The following is a 19,395-nucleotide window of genomic DNA, read 5'->3' on the forward strand; positions in this document are numbered from 1 at the left end:
ATTTTGATAGTTAAAATTCACTGTTTGATCGTAGTTGGTGACAGACAATCATTTTGATAGTTAATTAAAATCGTGTTTGATCGTAGGTGGTGACAGACAATCATTTTGATAGTTAAAATCGAGTTTGATCGTAGGTGGTGACAGATGCTGTCTATATTGGGTTTATGGTACAGGAGGGATATAACACCTGTTGTTTTTTGTTTACACAATTGTCAATTGTATTTTTAACAAAGAGGTTGACACATCCATATAAGAGGACTATGTATACCACGGATGACCTAACTTCATCTGTGACTGTACATTGGTACTGAGGGCTTGTCTCAGAATGATAACTGCCATTGGTTATGAGGTCTTAGCTTTCTATGTCTGGAAGAACAAACATGATAGCTAGGCTGAACTACAAATACAGACTCATTCAGTTAGGACAGATTTTGAAGTTTGGCAAGGCAACACTTTGGAGAAAGGAGGGATTTATATCCTATAAGAAAACAAATACTGCACCCCTATACATACAACCCTGCAGAGTTGTGGTGTACTGAAGGATAGATTAATCATCTTCAGGATTCGATGACCACCAGCTGGACTGACATACCACCTGTATTATTGTAGAGCTGGCTCAGCTCACAGCAGTATCTCCATGTGTGGCCACTGCAGTCAAGTCTTGTGTAATATCTCAAATGTGTAAAATTTTAATTAGTACATGTCATGGGTCAGTGACTGGAACTATACTCCTGACATTCAGGGGATCGGTGTGGTAAAAACCCAGTACTAGAAGGGTAGTAGCACTCAGGTTTGGTGCTAACAGGTATAGTGCTCACGACTGGGGATATTTAGCTCTCTAAACAGAATCCATTGCAGTGCTGTGATATTGCTCCCAGCCTAGTATAGTGCTATACATCTTGAGGATTGGACGATTAACTAAGGATTCCGTAGAAATAATGATTATATCAATGGCTATGTGTTGATGATGATGATGGTGGTGATGATAATTATGGTTAGACAGTGAGATTGTTCTGACAGCTAGACAGTGGAATGTTTACACAGGTCTAAACACAATCCATTAGATGTCCTGTGGTGCCTGTGTAACCTGTTACATTCCCAGTTCACTGATCTGTGTGTATGGGCATTATATTGGTAAATCCTGATTCAGATGCTGAAATCCTGTGTTTGAACAGACCTATAGTGCGATTTAACATTGGTTAAAGCATCTGTTTAACTGTCCAAGTGTCGGTACTACTGGTGTGTTCCACTGGATGACAACTGCCACACAGACTGCCACCGTGGACACCACAACAGACTTGTCCTGCCACACACGAGAGCTGTAAGTCCAATGTTGATTGCTATGTAGCGATTGTCCTGTCACATTGGAAAGTCTGGATCAAGCCTACACAAAATTGTCAGGTCTACACGGCATACTAAAACATTATAGGGCAGCAGACCAGGGATGTACAACTCTCACTGTCATTATTACTCTACCATATGTCGGAATGGGGATGTAGACTACGCAATGTGATTGACGTTTGTGATGTAATATACGTCGTGTGACAATGACGTACCTAACACGCCGTGTTTATGACTGCCGTGATTATATTTGTGGTGTCCATATGAAAAGGACATGTATGCGTTACCGACATGAGGGATGAATTAATGGAAGCTCAGAATTAATGCATGCTTTGGATCAGTGATAGTTTTGTTTTATTGGTAAAATCTGCTCTATAATGAAGATGAAGCGCCAGGATACTAACTCCAGCAATGCATCTAAGGTATGTAGGGCTGTAAAAATCCTTATTAGCTTGGAGACTTTGATTTGATACCTACAATTTATATGATATCTATAATCATTAAATCCAGAAAGTGATATACCAAAGTTAGGGATCTCTGTAACAGTAGCTTGGCGACCTGTAGCTTTACTTGAGGCTATTGTGCCTCGGCATTTTACGCATACCTGTTTGTTAGTGTTGGGAATCAGTTGAAATTTTATGGTCGATCATCAGTTTTATTTAACCAATCAATGATCGATTAAAATTTATTATGTTTTTCCTTGATGTATAAACAAGTCTCATATAAAAAATTCCTTCAAAGGCTATAATTATGATCGCGAGGCCGCTCTGTGCTATCATGTTTTCATGTCACTTATTTTCTTTACAAATCATGCTCACCTGAACGTTTACATTACTAAGTATGCGCTTTCCAATTTGTCTATACGTTTAAATTTGAAATGATATGAGTTACAACCACACATAAGGGAATGATTTTAACAAGTTGGCTATGATTTTTTGCATGTTTTACTGATCAGGTAACTTTATACTTTCGTTTATCATGGTGTGGGAAAATTCTGACAAACTCGATTACAGATTTCTTACTCGATTAATTGATCAAACACCTCAAACCAACGATACTCGACGAACTCGATTAATCGAACCAACACTACTGTTTGTTTTAACACATTTAAAATTTAACCTGTGAACTAAATCAATGTTTTAACTTAATAACTACACTAGATTATGGATTAGGCCAAAAAAAAATATGCATGTTTCAGGTTACATGACTGAAAAAAATATGGTAGGTTGGTTGGGATTTTTTTTAATTTTTATTTTTTTTATTTTATTTTTTAGAAAGGGTGGGGGGAGCTGTCGAGTGGCTTTATAACTACATTAAAAAGTAATTTAATAAAACATGTAAGTTGTCTTTCAGGCTTTAGGCTGGCTTGAAGTCTTTTATTTCTCTTACCGTATCCGTATTCATAATTGAACTTTATCTGGATAAACTTAAAGCATGCGTAAAAATAATTTAAGTTGAAAACTTCGTACACAACATTTTTGTTTTGAAAAAGTGTGATAAAATAGCTAGGGTCGGAAGTAAAAACTAGGGTTGGTAGGGGTACCTGAAACATACATATTTTTACCAAAAGCTTAATCTAAGTATTTACATGTTATAATTTTACCTTAGATATTTTACATGCTTACAGCTATTTGTTGCCTTATCACAGGTACATTAAAATATATACCTGTTGGTTATTGGTTTAAGTTATTTGTAGCTTCATTAGTTATTCCTGGACATAAATATGGGTCTATTGTACTTATTATTTTATAAAGTATACCTTTTCTGTACCCTTACCTCAGTACAGGTAGATTTACCTTTTGATTGGTAGATGTACCTTTTGTTTTAGATATACATGTTGCTTTGTCCTCACCAGTGTATACAGGTAGATGTATCTGTTGTGTTATGTACCAATTGGTTTGTTCTATACCCTTGTATGAGTACAGTTAGATGTACCTGTTGCTTTGTTCTTAACCCTTGGAGTACAGATAGATGTACCTGTTGCTTTGTTCTGTACTCTTGTATAAGTACAGATAGATGTACCTGTTGCTTTGTTCTGTACTCTTGTATAAGTACAGGTAGATGTACCTGTTGCTTTGTTCGATACCTTGTATGAGTAAAGATAGATGTACCTGTTGCTTTGTTCTGTACCCTTGTCTGAGTACAGGTAGATGCACCTGTTGCTTTGTTCTGTACTCTTGTCTGAGTACAGGTAGATGTACCTGTTGCTTTGGTCAGTACCCTTGTCTGAGTACAGGTAGATGTACCTGTTGCTTTGTTCTTTGTACCCTTGTCTGAGTACAGGTAGATGCACCTGTTGCTTTGTTCTGTACTTGTCTGAGTACAGGTAGATGTACCTGTTGCTTTGGTCAGTACCCTTGTCTGAGTACAGGTAGATGTACCTGTTGCTTTGTTCAATACCTTGTATGAGTACAGTTAGATGTACCTGTTGCTTTGTTCTTAACCCTTGATGGAGTACAGTTAGATGTACTTGTTGCTTTGTTCTTAACCCTTGATGGAGTACAGTTAGATGTACCTGTTGCTTTGTTCTTAACTCTTGATTGAGTACAGTTAAATGTACCTGTTGCTTTGTTCTTAACCCTTGATGGAGTACAGTTAAATGTACCTGTTGCTTTGGTCAGTACCCTCGTATAAATACAGGTAGATGTACCTGTTGCGTTGGTCAGTACCCTTGTCTGAGTACAGGTAGATGTACCTGTTGCTTTTCAATACCCTTGTATGAGTACAGTTAGATGTACCAGTTACTTTGTTCTTAACCCTTGATGGAGTACAGTTAGATGTACTTGTTGCTTTGTTCTTAACCCTTGATGGAGTACAGTTAAATGTACCTGTTGTTTTGTTCTTAACCCTTGATGGAATACAGTTAGATGTACCTGTTGCTTTGGTCAGTACCCTTGTATTAGTACAGGTAGATGTACCTGTTGCTTTGTTCTGTACCCTTGTCTGAGTACAGGTAGATGTACCTGTTGCGTTGGTCAGTACCCTTGTCTGAGTACAGGTAGATGTACCTGTTGCTTTGTTCAATACCCTTGTATGAGTACAGTTAGATGTACCAGTTACTTTGTTCTTAACCCTTGATGGAGTACAGTTAGATGTACTTGTTGCTTTGTTCTTAACCCTTGATGGAGTACAGTTAAATGTACCTGTTGTTTTGTTCTTAACCCTTGATGGAATACAGTTAGATGTACCTGTTGCTTTGGTCAGTACCCTTGTATTAGTACAGGTAGATGTACCTGTTGCTTTGTTCTGTACCCTTGTCTGAGTACAGGTAGATGTACCTATTACGTTGGTCAGTACCCTTGTCTGAGTACAGGTAGATGTACCTGTTGCTTTGTTCAATACCCTTGTATGAGTACAGTTAGATGTACCTGTTACTTTGTTCTTAACCCTTGATGGAGTACAGATAGATGTACCTGTTGCTTTGTTCTTAACCCTTGATGGAGTACAGTTAGATGTACCTGTTGCTTTGTTCTTAACCCTTGATGGAGTACAGTTAGATGTACCTGTTGCTTTGTTCTTAACCCTTGTATAAGTACAGGTAGATGTACCTGATGCTTTGGTCATTACCTTTGTCTGAGAACAGGTAGATGTACCTGTTGCTTTGTTCAGTACACTTATCGGAGAACAGGTAGATGTTCCTGTATCTTTGTCCTCACCTGAGTTCAGGTAGATCTATATGAGTGGTTTGCTTTCCTGTGGACAGTTTATCATCTGTTGCTTCTGATGTTATCACCAGAATCAATACCTTTCCACTGTCTTTACACAGGAGACAGTTTACTGTGGGTCAAGGCAGACGTACAATTCACATCAAAATCAATACAAATAAAATTTAAAAATTCAGTTGTACTGTGGATTGCCCAGCTGTTGATGGTGCTGTAGATCTTGGTATCCGAGAGTTACGAGGCCTCTGACTTATTTAATGATGAAAGAGTCAGGTGACATTTCTCATTTCGTGGCTAACCATCCATCAGGGATCGGCCATGTTTACTCACTGAGATCCATAGCTGTAGAGTCGGGGACTGTAACACACACCTCTATCATGGTGATAGATTGACTCCATCATTTATCTACCACTGCTCTCATCACTAGTCCACATGGTCAATTTCAGAGCTGATGCAGCTAGGATCCTGTGTGTAATCACAGGGACCTGTCTCCATGTGATGCACAGGTGATGCGGTACTATTGTATTTTAGACTATTTATGGCTCAAGATGAACTTGACTACTGCTATCCTGATGGTTTTGAAATGATCATGTGTCCAGGTGAATTACTTGGTTTTTTGTCCAAGTGGCATGTGTCAAGTGACTTGAGATCTGATCATCAGTCATTTAACTCTGAAGATACTTTGAAACTCTCCTGATTCAAAGGCTGAAATAGTTCATTATTAATTTTCAGGGGGGTAATGAGATTAATAGAATCTTTCACCCCGCTTGGGGTGAGACAGGAAAATCTCAACCCGTAGGGTAAGATTCTTAAGTTGTCAAACACGAGGCTTTGAATCTTATCCCGAGGGTTGAGATCTCCTGTCTCACCCCAAAGAGGGTGAATGATTCTTTTTCTCTTACCCTGTGCACCACTTGATGTCTCTAATAAACGTGTCACTTATGCAAGCGAGGATGAGGTGACCTCAATGAAACGCTGTCTTTGTGACGTCATTTCATTGTTGTCGTGACGTTTTAGTACTATTACCACGGCGTCATGATACTGTTGTCGTGACGTCATGCCATTGTTGAGCATGTGCAAAGATCTTGTGTGATAATCTCACACCGGTGATATCCCTGTCTGGGGTAAGAGAAAAACATCTTCCTGTCACAAGGTGTCTGTCCATATGGTGTATATGTCTAGGAACTCGAGACTTGATGGGTTAAGTTGGCTTCAGACATTTTTAGCCCACCATCATCAGATGGTGGGCTATTCAAATTGCGTTTGTCTGTGGTCTGTCCATCCTTCCATACATTTCCCTGTCGATTTGTCCTTCCATCCGTTAATAATTCTTGCTACGGCTATTTCTCAGAAGTACTGAAGAGATCTGTCTCAAATTTCATATACAAGTTTCCCTAGAGCCCTTGTTGTGCATATTGCATTTTGAAACCAATTGGTGTACAAGATGGCTGACAGGCTGCCATCTTGAATTTTGATAATTGAAGATTGTTACTGATACTTCTCAGAAAGTACAGGAGGGATCCCTCTCAAATTTCATATATAGGTTCCCCTAGGAGCTTAGACATGTATGTTACATTTTGAGACCGAGTGGAGAACAAGATGGCCGACAGGTAGCCATGTTGGATTTTGATAAATGAATTTTGTTACTGCTATATCTCCAAAAGTACTGAAGGTTCATATGTATGTTCCCCTAGTTCTTTAATTGTGCATATTGCATTTTGGGATCGGTCGATGGACAAAATGGCTGACAGGTCAACATCTTGGCTTTTGATATTTGAAGTTTGTTACCATTATTTCGCAGAAGGGATCTGTTTCAGAGGACCCTCCTGTTATCATTCCAAATAACTTCAATTTCAAGGTTATTTAAGATTTGGTCATGTTTCCAAATGACTAATACTGCTTTCCATGTGGACTTTGGACTTTGTCTGCTTTCAACTAATTGGTCTGCTGCCCATGTGGACTTTAGACATGGCTGCTGCCCATGTGGACTTTGGATTTAGTCTGCTTTCCTGATATGGACTTGATCATAGAACATCAAGTGTCTTAGTGAACACAATCTAGAAGCCAGGATTACCAAGTGGTTAAGGAATCAGACTTTTTATCACTAGACTTCTGTTTTTAGGGTAGTCAGTACGAACTTTTGCTCAACTGACAGAATCTCTCATATCTTTGCATGATGAAAAGGACACTCGTCAAGTGATAAGAAATAACAAGTTTTGATTGAATATTGTTGGCGTTCTCAGAGGTGGAAGGTTATTTTAGAGCATAATTAAGTTGATGTTGAAATTTTGTTTTCTTTGTATTTTTATAAAAAGAGAAATTGTATAAAAGATTTCGCAAACAAAGGAACATAATACATATTGTCTTTTAGCCTCAGGTTGGGGTTAGTTTCCAGCTCAATAAGGCTATCATTATGACCATCAAACCAGTAATGACAAAGACTGTATCTCCCTTGTAACCAAGGCAATGAACAAAGATTTTATAAGTGATGTTATCATGCAAATTTATTTCTTTGTACTTGTAAATTGGAAGTCAAGAACTGGTAAAGTAATGAAACATCTGTTCATATTATCAAACTTTGTCTGTAATAAGCAATAAAAAAAACCTCGAGAACAGTGAAAAACAACAAACAAAAAAGAGATAACTGGGAGGAAACAGGATGGAACGAAGCAGGAAACAATAAATAGATCCGCCACAAGACAAAATACAACAAAATTTAGACTGAACACAGGTAAAGCCAGGCTATGTATTCCACTTTCTGTGGGGGGCTTTCCTCTCGTACGTGCAATTAATTTCCTTTGCTGTTGTAAATCCGGAGTAATTGTCAGCACTTTTAATCTAAAGCAGCTTCCTGATCTACGCAACAACAAAATTTATTTTCATTTCTATGGAGTGATTCCAGCTGAAAAAATGTAAGAAATCTGACTGAAAATTGGCAGGAAAATCTGTTAGGAATATGTGGCTTTAAGACTAGTCGAGATATTAAAAAAAAAATCTAATAGAGAAATTGAAGTGAAAATAAGTGTACTAAAGCAAAATAAATGTAATGATAAGAAGTGACATATTTTATTTATTTAACACCAATTGTGAAACAAGTAATTTAACTTATACAAATCACTTTTGATAGTCCTGATTAATGTGAAGGGTCTTAGAGTGGGTGGAAACTGAGTTCCCTGAGAAAACCTACACATACTGGCATTTGACCGTTGACCGTTTCACATCCATGCTGGGGATCAAACTCTTGTCGGCTAGTTGATAAGGGAGTGGTTAACCATTACACTACCTAACTACCCTATTTATTAGCTCACCTGGTCAGAAGGACCAAGGTGAGCTTATGCAATACTGTAGTGTCAAGTGGTCAATAACCAACTTCTCCATAACCACTGGTTGGAATTCAACAAAATTTGACTGGTAGCATCATTATGGGGTACTGAATGAAAATTATACAAATAATCGGGCTGACCCCTTTGGGCCTGAGGGGTAGGGTCAAAAGGGGTCAATTTGGCTATTTCCATATAAACGACTTCTTCTCTGAAACTAAGCATGAGATAGCACTCATAATGCAATGGTAGTATGCTTATGGGGCGGGGATTCAAAATTATACAAAAAATGGACTGCACCCCTAGGGATCTGAGAGGAGGGGCCAAAAGTGTCAATTTGACTATTTCCATATACATGTAAACGACTTCTCTGAAACTAAGCATGGGATATAGCACCAATAATGCAATGGTAGTATGCTTAAAGGGTGGGGATTCAAAATTATACAAAAATGGACTGAACCCCTGGGGATCTGAGAGGAGGGGCCAAAAGTGTCAATTTTACTACTTTCATACAAACGACTTCTTCTCTGAAACTGAGCATGGGATAGCACTCATTCATAATGCAGTGGTAGTATCCTTATGGGATGGGGATTCAAAATTATACAAATAATGGGACTGACCCAAAAGGCCGGGTCAATTAGGCTACTATTTCCATATAAATTACTTCCTCTCTGAAACTATTCATTGGATACCACTCATAGTTGTATGGTATCTATAGCATCGTTATATGGTTGGGAATCAAAATTTAACAAATCAAGGGGTCAATTTTACTAAACAAATTTGATTGTAAGAGAGTCTTTGTGATACAGGCCCTCTGGGCCTCATGTATATATACAGACCAAGTAGGGATAGAAAGAAAGGACAGGATAAAGAATAATAAATTACAGATAAAATGAAGTCAGAATAAAAACAATACGATGTAATAGGGATAAAAAAAAATAAAGTAGAGATAGATAGAATGAAGTACCATAAATGAAGATATACAGTAAATAAGCATAGAAAAGATGTATTTATAGACAAAATAAAGGAAGGAATGAAAGAATGGATAAGAAATATAGACAGAATGTATAGACAAAGCAGGGGGAGATAGATTAAAGTAGAAAAAGTTGAAGAAAAAAAATGCAAAATAAGGATAGACTATAGCAATGATATTTTGGTGATGTTTATAGAGAGTGACAGTTACATATGAAAGCGTCTCTGATATTAACTGATCTATGATTGATTGGGAAGATAATCAGGACATTTCCATAGACACACCAATCTAAGAGAACACCAGACTGTTGGTATTTAGGTGTGTTTTTTTGGCCATATCAGAGTCCAATGTACATATTTATCATAGTGTGTGGGTGTATTGGTGTTGGGGAGTGTGTGTTTAGGGGCAGGGGGTGGAGTGCCACCCAATGTAAATCGCATCCCATTTCATCCTGATATGTTTGGCACATATCTTGTTTTACCCTTCAATTTTGTCAAGGTCAAATACTGTACTCAAGGTCAAATATTGTAGAGTTATTACATTTTAGTCTGTTTATCATGGTATATTATTGTGCAGGCCACTTTACAGTCAAACCTGTCTATAAAGACCGCCCAAGGGACCAAGCAAAAATGGTCTTTATAGCCAGGTGGTGTTTATACACAGGTCAAATTGTATTGAATTGACTCATTTGGTGTCCTGAAAAAGTGGTGTTATTTAGCAGGTGGTCTTTATACAGAGGTGTTATGTGGCTATGGCAGGATTTAAGTACTGTAAAAAAAAATTTAATCACAGTTATGCTATGTACCATATTTACGTTATCGTGCCACGGTCAATATTGAAGGTCAAATCTTGATGGTATTGCTCCTCCACATTATGTAGATGGTCTTCATCAAAGAGGCATTATCGTGATTTCTCAAGTGTTATTGTACTGAATTCTACAATAATTGAATTATGATGGTTTCACATCAAAGTCAAGTTTCACGGCCAAGCTGCTGTAATGGGTAAATTACTCATATGATCATGTCGAACTGTTTCTGTTTTTATATGATTGACTTTGAAAATCATTTTTTCTATGGTAATGAAGCTTTACAAAATCACAAGGGCTGATTGTGTGACGTGGAAGCTTGTAAAAACAAAATGGTTCATTTTCTGAAGTGGAAGCTTTATAAAGTCATACTTGTAAATGACATGAAATCTTCACAGACTAAACATGTATATATTGCACTATAGAAACAACACATGTTTTATATATCAAAAAGCTGTGTATATCTGTGCCTGCCTCAAGATTTTTGCTGTCCCTTCTAATTACAACTTAAAATGAATCTGGAGTTGCTTGTTGATTTGTTTTGAGTGAATTGACAATGTTCCAATGGTCATTGAAACTGTCCGACATTTGCTCTGACATTTTAAGGTATCTGTACAGCAAGAATCATGGCTAGAATAGATATGGTCTAGCAATTGGTCATTATCTAGGATGACGAATTACTGGAAACTAAATTAAATTTTATAATTGGACATCATTTCACTAAATTTCTTAAATTAAAGGGAACGGTATCTTCACCTTAAGAAACCATACTTTTACCTTCATCTGAGTCTGGAATGTTGGGTCTGGAAAGGATGCATCTGAGTAACATAGCATGGTTGTCGTGGCGATAGGTCTCAGCTGCTCACTCTGGGTTTAAAAAAAGCTTGGGTTTATCTTGGTGCATTAAACCAGAAGTTATTTTCTCCTGTTATAAGATATATCATAGCCATATTGAATTCCTATATGGTGTCATTCATATAAGTATAATTTTTTTGGTATTAATCACCAGTGAGCACACATCTTTTCTACAGCCAGATTACCCACGGAAAAACCACTAACCAGTTACCACCTGACAGCTGTTCCACTTAGCTTTTGAACTGGTGATCAACGTTTAAGGATTAAAGTCTCTTTCTGGTGGTTTTATCGAAGGATAAAGTTGAGTAGGATATCCATATTTGGAATGGGCTGCGAAGCGGTCCATGAAACAAATATCGATACCCTACTCAACTTTATCCTTCGATAGAACCACCAGAAAGAGACTTTAATCCTTATATTTACAGTCTTAACTATTATTTTCATAGCTCAAAATTTACCCTTAATGGTGTTTGTGGCATTTATAAGACTAAAATTGGATTATAACGTTTGGATCAGACAGGCATTTTGAACAGCCACTCTAAGTGGCGGAAATTCCCACCAATTTATCAATGAACATACAAGTAAAATGAGTTCCGTCTGATGAAGCATATATCTGGGGGGTTTTCGGTATGAAACTATAAATCGTTTTATTTATCTGTTGTTAAAAACACCATGGTGCAAAGCAGTTTGGTTTTAATCTTTTGCTTCGTATGATTACACATGCTTACACAACATTCATAACGTGGCAGGATATTTAACGTAGTTGTGACGCGGCGTCCGTTTCAAACCGCCTGTGTCAAGGAGGTGTGACAAACAGAGAGTTTCTTCAATTTTGTGATCACTTGAGTTCTACTTAAGCAGTTCACGTTTGAAATTACTTGAATACACAGATGTTTACATAGTTCCATGTCATTATTTCCGGATTTTGAAGATTTTCAAATGTATCGGACGTCGTTTCGAGGAACATGTACAAACACAGGTAGGCCCACTACTGTAAATGTTTACCACTCTCAAAATATTAGCTTATATTTATATTGTTGTTTCAAACACTTCAATGAATATTAGAGATATCTATTACAAGTATTGTAAAGCTACAAGCTACACGTACATTGTGTATATAAGGCCTACTCTCGCCGATTCACAGTAGATAATGTACAGGACTTGTCTGTCCCCCGAGGTTAACAAAAATGCATTGTTGCGAGGTCGTTTGGTTAAACTTATCCAACTCAAAGACTGATGTTGTCCTGACATATCTTATCCATTTGCGTACAACCAAATACATATGTTAAAAATACAAATAGGATGTAGATGTACATGTTGTAGCGAACAACACAGACTCACCGACACACAACATGTAAACATTGCGACGTCATCGGAATGTGCAAAACTGTACATTGTACAACATTGTTTATTTATCATACGCACGGAAGCATTGCTCAAAGAGGTACGGTAGTAACATAAACAATGTAACTTTTCTACATTTGTATTTACAGACGTACATGTATATATGTTGAAACCTATTTTGATACCTACATGTTCATCGAACGTACGTTCGGTACTGAAAACACCAAAAGTTTCTGATTTTGACCATCATAAATTCATCCGCGCGGCTCCAAATTGAGCGTGACATACTCAATCTATCGAGAAATAAAGTTGAGTAGCCTTTGGTTGAAATCAACGGGGTTTATACTATCAATTCACCACTGACTGTAAATATTTAACTTTATTGGTATAATTTCTTTACAAAGAATTTTGTAAATATACAGCGCGATAGGGAGGACACATTATAAGACTTTTAAATATCACTTTTATAACCTTACATAAATTTCTCTAGATTTTCACATTTGCAGTATTTATTAGATTAGAAAACTTCATAACTAGAGAGATGAGGGACTAGTATCAGATTGTCAAAGGCCTCAACAACTAACTCTGCTACATACCTATTAAAACTTCTATACTCATAGAATGTTAAAGCATAATTTGAGGATTTGCTAGTTGTATTTGCAAAAAAACTTAATTTGTTGCATTAACATGTTTATTCTTTTCCTAATAGATAATATTTTATTTTCCAAGAATTTGTATTTTATTTGGTGATGAAGCCATATTGCTGACACTTTACAATGTAACAAACACATCAGATGAAACATTTAAGGTCTTTAATTGCCTCAGAAATTAATTCAGTGTCAGTGAAATCCCTATGATAATAAAACCATGAATATTCGGCAGAATTTAGTTGGGAGTTTTTGGTGTTTTAATCTTGTTAGACCGTAAATATACTAGACAACTCGACTGAAGTCTTGCTCCAGGAATTCCCTATGGAATAGGTTTATGCACACACACACATATATCTATAATTCCACATGTTAGTGGTAAAACTGCAGTGAAAAGTGACTTAATTTGTCAGCTAATCAGTTTCATAGATCCTCACCCGACTCAGAGATAATTAGAAAGAATAATTATTTGTGTTGTACATTAATTTTACAAGAATTAAACTGCATTTATCTGGCAACAATTTTACAGTAATCAGAATGAATAAATTCAAAATGCTAAACATTTAGTTGTTCTCGCTCATCTTGAAGGAGCATGACCATTTTGGGTATAAAATGGCATTTCTTTGTTTATATAACTAGCTAATTGCAAAGAAGTAGTGTTAATATATTACATTTATGAACAATTCAGAAATAATGGGTTTTTTTTCATGATGTTTTCTTTTGAAATGTTGTTAAAATCATTTCAAATGATAAGCTGCATCAGAAACACATTCAATGTCTCCAAAATGACTGTATCTTTAAAAAAAATGTCCTTTTGATTGTGGAAAAAAAATTAAAAAAAAACAAAATCTTGAATTCTGGTGTTTCTGGACTGTTTAAAAAAAGAAACAGGTAATGTAATTACATAATGTACAGAAAAAATCCAGCTCCAGCAACCATCTCTGTATTAAGACCACCTGAATATAATGACTACTTCACTCTCAATATCATTGTTAGGTTTTTATAGACAGGTTCGACAGTGTTTCTGCTTTGTAACAGGTTATGGTAGCCAAACAATAACAGTATCCTGACTTTCTACCACTATCAAAAAATCTTTCACCTCTGCACCTACTGGGACATGTGTTCAAAATCAACTTTTTTCACATTTGTCAATTACTAATCGTAGGTTGGTGGATTCATTAGGGAACTCTGGCTTTCCTACATCTCCATAAATTTGTTGTTCTTAACTCATTCACACCTAAAGACACATTTAGGCTATTCCAAATCAAAGACAAGAACAGTCTATTGTGAATATTTAGGGGTGAATGAGTAAAATGTCTATGGAGGTATTAGGACATTAAACAAATTAACCGAACACCAATTTGGTTGTTTCTCATACACATCTCCAAAACCAATTCTATATATATGTTACTATGGAAACAAATCTGAAATCTCCAACATTTCTGTTTCTTTACTATAGTACAATGTCCCAACAATAGCAACATCTACCCAGGCCTGGGGACCCATCAATCATATCTCTGTATAGATATTGTGTATATTCATTGATTAATCCTTTGTTGGAGAGAATAACTGCATTTCCATATGATATCAAGTAAACAGCAAAGAGGAAAGAAAGTGTTGGATTAGATATTGTTGCTCTTGCGCCTTTTCTGGTGGAAGCAAGGCATTTATTGGTAAGGTAATTGATTGGACGTTAACTGACAGTGAAGAGGGCTCCAGTGTGTAATCTTGTCGCTGTGGTGATTATTACATCGTAAACTTGTGTTTTATGTGGGGATTGCAGCACCATAGTTATACACATGATGATTGGGGCGAGAAGTTTATCACCATCTTTAAACGGGTCACTACCGTGGAGTAATTACCCAAATCAGAATGTAACATTGTTTTTGTGTGGGGTAATGAGAATTTTGGCTGAACCGACAATTACTAGTAATTAATTCCTACAAAACTTTGGGGTAATGGTATATGCTGGAGATGATTTGGATGGGCAGGTGTAAGACTAGATCATCAGCCAGCAATAAAACACTACACATCCTCACCTGGTACGGCCTTAAACAATCATGCCTTTTAACAGCTCCAATTAATTGGCAATATTCACTTGTTATTAGAACTCGATAATTAATTATAATTCATGATAGTGAAATTTTGTTAACTCCTTGAATGAATTACATACACTACACATGTACATGGTAATGTTATAAACTATTGCTTCTTAAAGCATTAACAAGATTACTATATAGCTGGCTATTTTCATGGGAATGATATTTCTGCATTTTTGCAGGACATTGGAGTGGTCAGGGCAAATCCATCTGCATATAAATTAGTAATATATATATTATGTGTATATACTGTTAAAGCTCTATCATGAAAATTTCATTCATTAAAATTTAATTTTTTGGATTAAAGCCAAAATCGTGAAAATGTTAACCCACAAAAACCGGCTGTACAGTATTTCTCGTGTTGGTATGGAGACCATTCACCACTTAATTGTTGTTCATTAACGAGTTTTATACCATTCATTATCTTTACCTCCACCTTTTGGCAATGCAGGATGATTTGGGCGTATAACATAGATGTTGTACTAGATAGAATCAAATGTTGATGGAGTATAACAAAAACAATATATTCTTGCACTTCTTTTTAATTGAAGAATGGCCATGAATAATCATGCATCAAAAACACAAATCAAGCTACAGTTAGCATGTACCTCTTTTAACATGCATGCTACATCACATCAATTGAAAATATAGAAACAATGGGAATTCCATCACCAGAACATTAAAGAGTTCCACATGTCAGAAACATATATGCATAGAGATTGGCAACTCCTCCATTTTTACGATCGGCAGATGTACCTCTGTATGTGCTCAGGGGTTTTTAGATAAACTCTTAAAAAGATGAATATAGAAGAATAACTTTGATATGTTGTAAAAGTTCAGTAATTTTCACATGGTTTGAGTACGATTTTAGAAAGAAAAAATAATATTTGAACTTATTTATTAAAAAAACAAATCACACTTCCGGTTTTGAATGCCTGATTTTGGAAAAACCAGGTAAAATTGCTTATTTTCATGCTTTCAAAATCATATTAAATATCATCAATCGGGAAAACTGATCACATCAAACCATGATATAATGTTTAAACCTTGTGTTTAATGCAAAAGTATTATGTTTAAAAGAATACACTTAAAAACAGTTCGCCAAGGCAAAATGCCTATAAACCGGAGGTCCCTCTACCTGTAAACAAAGACAAGGAAAGAGTTTCCAATCTCTTTGTATTTATGTTCTGCACATGTGCATTGACGAACTTGATAACATTGGGTAACTTAAAACCTTTGTTAATCATCTGGTAGGTAAATTATGACATCCAACTGTTCTAGAGAAAGTTACATCTTATGGCTTCAGTTTGTATATGCAGTTGTGGTGATTTGGTGGCTGCAATTATTAGATCAAGGGAGTAGTGTAAAACGTAGTTAAGCTACATTCTCTTTTCAAATAAAGCCATATGAGTGCACTAACTTAGACTGTCAAACCATCTCTTTGTCCATGTGTTTGTCCTTTTTTCTGTCATTGCTATCTATATCCAGACATCTCAGATTCCCAAAATCTGAGTTACACAGTGACTTATACAAGGGTTTAACAGAAGTGCCACTCATAGTTCCTATTGACCATTTCAACCCAAAGGTCTTGTTATCTTCTTTACAAACAGAGCTTGCCTGAGATTGTAGTTTTTCAGATCCAAACTTCAAAGGTCAAGGTGACTTAAGCAAAAAGTTGAAAGTCAATTTTTCATGAAATAACTTTCATTCTCTTTAAGGTACTTAAATTCTCTGATGGTAATGAAGCTCAAATTTCTTACCGATCCTCTTTACCAATACTAGTTATCAGTTATGGCTTTCCAGTTCCAAAAGTCAAAACTCGAGGTCACTCTTACTATAAATAGACCATTTTCCTTTCATATGGTAACCAAAGTTACAGGTAACACACTCGCTTCCACAGAATTCTTGTTTGTGCACTAGAAATGCTTGAGTACAAGATACAAGTTAAAAACTTCATAAGCCAAGCAATATGTATTGAGTTCTTGATAGTTTTCATATTTTTGTGTCAGAAGATATATAAACATTAGGACAGTTTGAGTGATGGACATGTCACCGCTATCTATAGTCAAGTACTGCCTATCATCACCTTGAGTAACCCTATATAATTAGCTGCCTCTGTGTGACACCCTCTTCACCACCCCAGGGTTATCCATTGATCATTATCACACTATTCTTTATCACCTTACAACTTAAGTAACCTTCCCTTAGCTGTGAACTCTATTCCACACTCTCCCTCACAACTAGTGCTGTCCATTTCTCTACTGTACTTGATGCTCAGTTCATTGGTCAAGCCGCTTCCTGCCAAATTAATTTGGGCACTGCCCTGTGACATTAAGCTGGTCATCAGGAAAAGCTGTCTTGACTAATGTGATGGCCCACTGGTGTGTATCGCTGGCTGGTTGTTATGCCTAGCTTCCTCCGGCTAATTTGTCTCTCTAAACAGACATTGATTCTCGCCCGAGACACTATGTGTCATTGTTACTCGGCTAAAGTCTTCTGTAACAAAATACTTCGAGTCTATCAGGAGGAAAAACGTGATTGTCTCCTGGCCAAACAAAAAAATCTTGTGGCAGGAGGAGCGAGGGACTATCTAAACCTCTGTGAATTAATGGGATTTATCGAGTGATGTAGTTATTATAGCAATATTTATGAGATATTGATTAAATCATAGAAATGGGAGAGGGAAAGAACATGGCTGAGGTTACATACAAATAGAAAGCAATGATGTGTGAAAAATATGAAAAATTGCATAAAGATCAAAGAGATTGGCGGGAGGGAGATAGAACGGAAACTAGAAACATGTGATAGATAGAAGGGTTCGAAGGCAAGGAAACTAGAAACATGTGAGAGATAGAAGGGTTGAAGGCAAGGAAACTAGAAACATGTGAGAGATAGAAGGGTTGAAGGCAAGGAAACTAGAAACATGTGAGAGATCAAAGGCTTAGAGCTAAGGGAACTAGAAATATGTGAGAGATAGAAGGGTTGGATGCAAGGAAGCTAGAAACATGTGAGAGATAACAGGGCTGAAGGCAAGGGAAACATGTGAGAATAGAAGGGCTGATGCATGTGAGAGATAGAAGGGTGAGGCAAGGAAACTAGAAATATGAGAGATCAAGGGTTGGAGGCAAGGAAACTAGAAAATGTGACAGATAGAAGGGTTGGATGCAAGGAAACTAGAAACATGTGAGAGATAGCAGGACTAAAGGCAAGGAAACTAGAAACATGTGAGAGATAGAAGGGTTGAAGGCAAGGAAACTAGAAACATGTGAGAGATAGAAGGGCTGATGGCAAGGAAACTAGAAACATGTGAGAGATAGAAGGGCTGATGGCAAGGAAACTAGAAACATGTGAGAGATAGAAGGGCTGATGGCAAGGAAACTAGAAACATGTGAGAGATAGAAGGGCTGATGGCAAGGAAACTAGAAATATGTGAGAGATAGAAGGGCTGATGGCAAGGAAACTAGAAATATGCGAGAGATCAAAGGGTTGGAGGCAAGGAAACTAGAAACATGTGAGAGATAGAAGGGTTGGAGGCAAGGAAACTAGAAACATGTGAGAGATAGAAGGGCTGATGGCAAGGAAACTAGAAACATGTGAGAGATAGAAGGGCTGATGGCAAGGAAACTAGAAACATGTGAGAGATAGAAGGGCTGATGGCAAGGAAACTAGAAATATGTGAGAGATAGCAGGGCTGAAGGCAAAGAAACTAGAAACATGCGAGAGATCAAAGGGTTGGAGGTAAGGAAACTAGAAACACATGAGAGATAGAAGAGTTGAAGGCAAGGAAACTAGAAACATGTGAGAAATAGAAGGGTTGAAGGCAAAGAAAGTAGAAACATATGACAGATCAAAGGGTTGGAGGCAAGGAAACTAGAAACATGTGAGAGATAGAAGGGTTGAAGGCAAGGAAACTAGAAACATGTGAGAGATAGCAGGGCTGAAGGCAAAGAAACTAGAAACATGCGAGAGATCAAAGGGTTGGAGGTAAGGAAACTAGAAACACATGAGAGATAGAAGAGTTGAAGGCAAGGAAACTAGAAACATGTGAGAAATAGAAGGGTTGAAGGCAAAGAAAGTAGAAACATATGACAGATAGAAGGGTTGAAAATATTACATTACAATCACAAAAGAATATTGAAGAATATAAAAAAATAAAATGGGATCAAGATGAGGGATATTGAAGGCTGAGAGATAGAAGGGCTGAAGGCAAGAAAATTAGAAATAGGAATAAATCAGGAAGAAAGATTTTTTTTATGTGAGCAATATAAGTTTTAAAGAACTGAGAATAAAAATTGAAAGAAACAGGGAACATATGGAAAAAATATACAAAAGGCAAATAAGTTAGAAAC

At 36.8% G+C, this 19,395-nt stretch overlaps 1 protein-coding gene across 2 annotated transcripts in view; it reads left to right on the forward strand.

Moving 5' to 3' along the window:
- Nucleotides 1–19,395, forward strand: part of LOC138327873 (transient receptor potential-gamma protein-like) — a 110,302-nt gene that overhangs the window by 53,478 nt on the left and 37,429 nt on the right. Inside the window, exon 1 of one of the 2 annotated variants that reach the window (XM_069274312.1) lies at nucleotides 308–1,763. The exons of the other annotated variant lie outside the window; for it this stretch is intronic. Coding sequence (XP_069130413.1) covers nucleotides 1,719–1,763 — 45 coding nt within the window. The 5' untranslated portion in view covers nucleotides 308–1,718. Of the gene's footprint in view, nucleotides 1–307; nucleotides 1,764–19,395 lie in introns of those variants that run through there. 2 annotated transcript variants of the gene reach the window in all.

The sequence above is a fragment of the Argopecten irradians genome, chromosome 7 (assembly GCF_041381155.1).
Source record: "Argopecten irradians isolate NY chromosome 7, Ai_NY, whole genome shotgun sequence".
Lineage (NCBI taxonomy): Eukaryota > Metazoa > Mollusca > Bivalvia > Pectinida > Pectinidae > Argopecten > Argopecten irradians.